This window comes from Monoraphidium neglectum (assembly GCF_000611645.1).
Source record: "Monoraphidium neglectum strain SAG 48.87 unplaced genomic scaffold scaffold02175, whole genome shotgun sequence".
NCBI classification, from domain to species: Eukaryota; Viridiplantae; Chlorophyta; class Chlorophyceae; order Sphaeropleales; family Selenastraceae; genus Monoraphidium; species Monoraphidium neglectum.
This window is the reverse complement of record NW_014011453.1, coordinates 4,351-6,319: the sequence shown is the minus strand read 5'-3', so window position 1 is coordinate 6,319 and position 1,969 is coordinate 4,351. Positions and strand designations below refer to the sequence as shown.

Sequence of the window (1,969 nt, the reverse complement as noted above, 5' to 3'; positions counted from 1 at the left end):
ATACAAACCCCTGCAACCTGCGGACCCCTAAACAGCCGGGGACGGGGAGGGGTCGGAGTCGGAGGGGTCGGAGGTAAAAGCCATATGCAGCGGAGTGCACAAAGCGAGTGGGGTATCCCTGCCCGTACCCATTCCACCGGGACTCGTATCACAAAATCCACAATGTACATACGAGTGACAGAAACACCATACGCAACGCGGGTCAAATCTACCGCACACACTTCCTAGCAGCACCCACATTGTCACCCCGGGACTTCTACCGTAGGTGATGGCCTTATCACCCACCAATCGGTTTGAGCAGCAGTGATTTCTCAAATCTTGCATAGCAAACGGCCTCGAACAGCCGTGTGGCCGATCTAGGATGGCCAGCGTCCCACTCGAGCTGCCCTTCGCAGCAGACCTAGCCACATTCTGGAAATCTTTACCAATAGACTTTCTTCTGGTCGGACATAGCCTGTTCTGTGCGGGCTTGGCGCCGGAATTCAAGCAGCGCTGGCTGGTGCACTACATTGTGCGTCGCCACTGCAATCGGCTCGGCCTGAATCGGCTTCTGCGCCGCGCCATGCCTGAGTCGCGGCGCGCACCTGGTGGTGCAGCTGCTTGCGCCTGAAAACATACAACGTAGCCCAATCCAGCTCGCAGCGCTTTGCTTGTCATGCAGCGGCACACCCCCGCCTCCGTACTCCGACTCAACAACGAGCGCGCCCCGCGCCGCTCCCCGCAGCTGACCTTTCTCTGGGGCTTTGGCGGCGGCACCATCACCTCGCTCCTCTTCCAGGTGGGGGGCCGCGCCCCAAAACCAGGACGCAGCGGCCGCGCGGCCGAGCAGCGCCGCATGCTGCGTGCACCGCGGCGGGGCGCCTTCAGCTGCCCGCGCCCGCTTACTGGGGGGGGCAATAGGATTCGGCATCCAAGCACCGGCCATGCGCATGCATGGCAGCATCGGACAGCTGCACGACGCGACCGACCGCTCGCACCATTCAGCGCTGCAAAATCATGCCAGCGCAACGATATGTCAGCGGTCTACGCCCCGCGCACGCGCCACGCGCCTGGCTGCGCCTTGCCGCGCCCTGCCGTGCCCCCAGGACCCCAAGCGCGGCCCCCTGGCGTTCTTCGTCAACAACGACATCGCGCTGATCTGGACCCTCTGCTGGTGGCTGGTGGCGTACAGCCCCGGGGGGTACGTGGAGAGGGCCTGCAGCAAGTGGTACGTCCTGGTGAGCATAGCAGCCGTCGCGCTGGCTGGCTCTGTTTTTCACCAAATGCGGTCACGTGGTGGCCGGCGGACATTGCCGGCATGGAGATGGGCGGCCGAAGGGTTATTCTGGGGGGCCGTCCGCGCATGGCGGCGCGTGCGAAGGGGCTGGCAAGGCGGCTGGCCATTTTGAAGGTGCAGGCGCTGCTCGGTGTGCACCCCTCCGGGGTTGGTGTGCTTGTGAACGTGCGGCGGCGCGCTCTCATGTGTCATGGGAACGTTTATTGCTGCATGTATTGGTGTTGACTTGCGACAACAGAGAGGGGCAAGAGCTGCGCGGTCGTTGTGGTGTGTGCTGCAGTTTGTCCGGTGGGTGCAGTTTGTCCAGTGTCCAGTGGGTGAGAGCGGCCGTTTCCAGATGAATGTCACACGATACGGTGTGCTGATGTAAAGCATGCGCACGAGCACCCGACGGTGATTAGCACCAGGCACCAACAGGGGCGCACACGCGCACAGCACCACGGCCACCGTCTCCCTAGACACACCCTGCCGTACCCCTGCCCCGACTTATTGGCACAGGCCAGACGCCTACTCTTGCACACCCCGCACAATCTTCCGCGTACACGCACACAGCGACACACAAACCAACATGAACACACCCGCCACCACAGGCCCTCACCAAGACCTGCACCAGCCTCCTCCGCGCCACCCTCATCGTCGCGCGCGTCGACCTCGCCGCCGCCACCTACCCCGGCAACGTCGCGGCCCCCCTCC

The 1,969-nt window shown here is 63.4% G+C and overlaps 1 protein-coding gene across 1 annotated transcript in view; it reads left to right on the top strand.

Annotated features, from left to right (window-relative positions):
• Nucleotides 1-655: 655 nt before the first annotated feature.
• Nucleotides 656-1,969, top strand: part of MNEG_10090 (hypothetical protein) — a gene marked incomplete at both ends in the record, with an annotated part of 2,793 nt that continues 1,479 nt past the window's right edge. The window contains 3 exons of the mRNA XM_014041437.1: nt 656-778; nt 1,086-1,180; nt 1,557-1,564. Coding sequence (XP_013896891.1) covers nt 656-778; nt 1,086-1,180; nt 1,557-1,564 — 226 coding nt within the window. The remainder of the gene's footprint in view (nt 779-1,085; nt 1,181-1,556; nt 1,565-1,969) is intronic.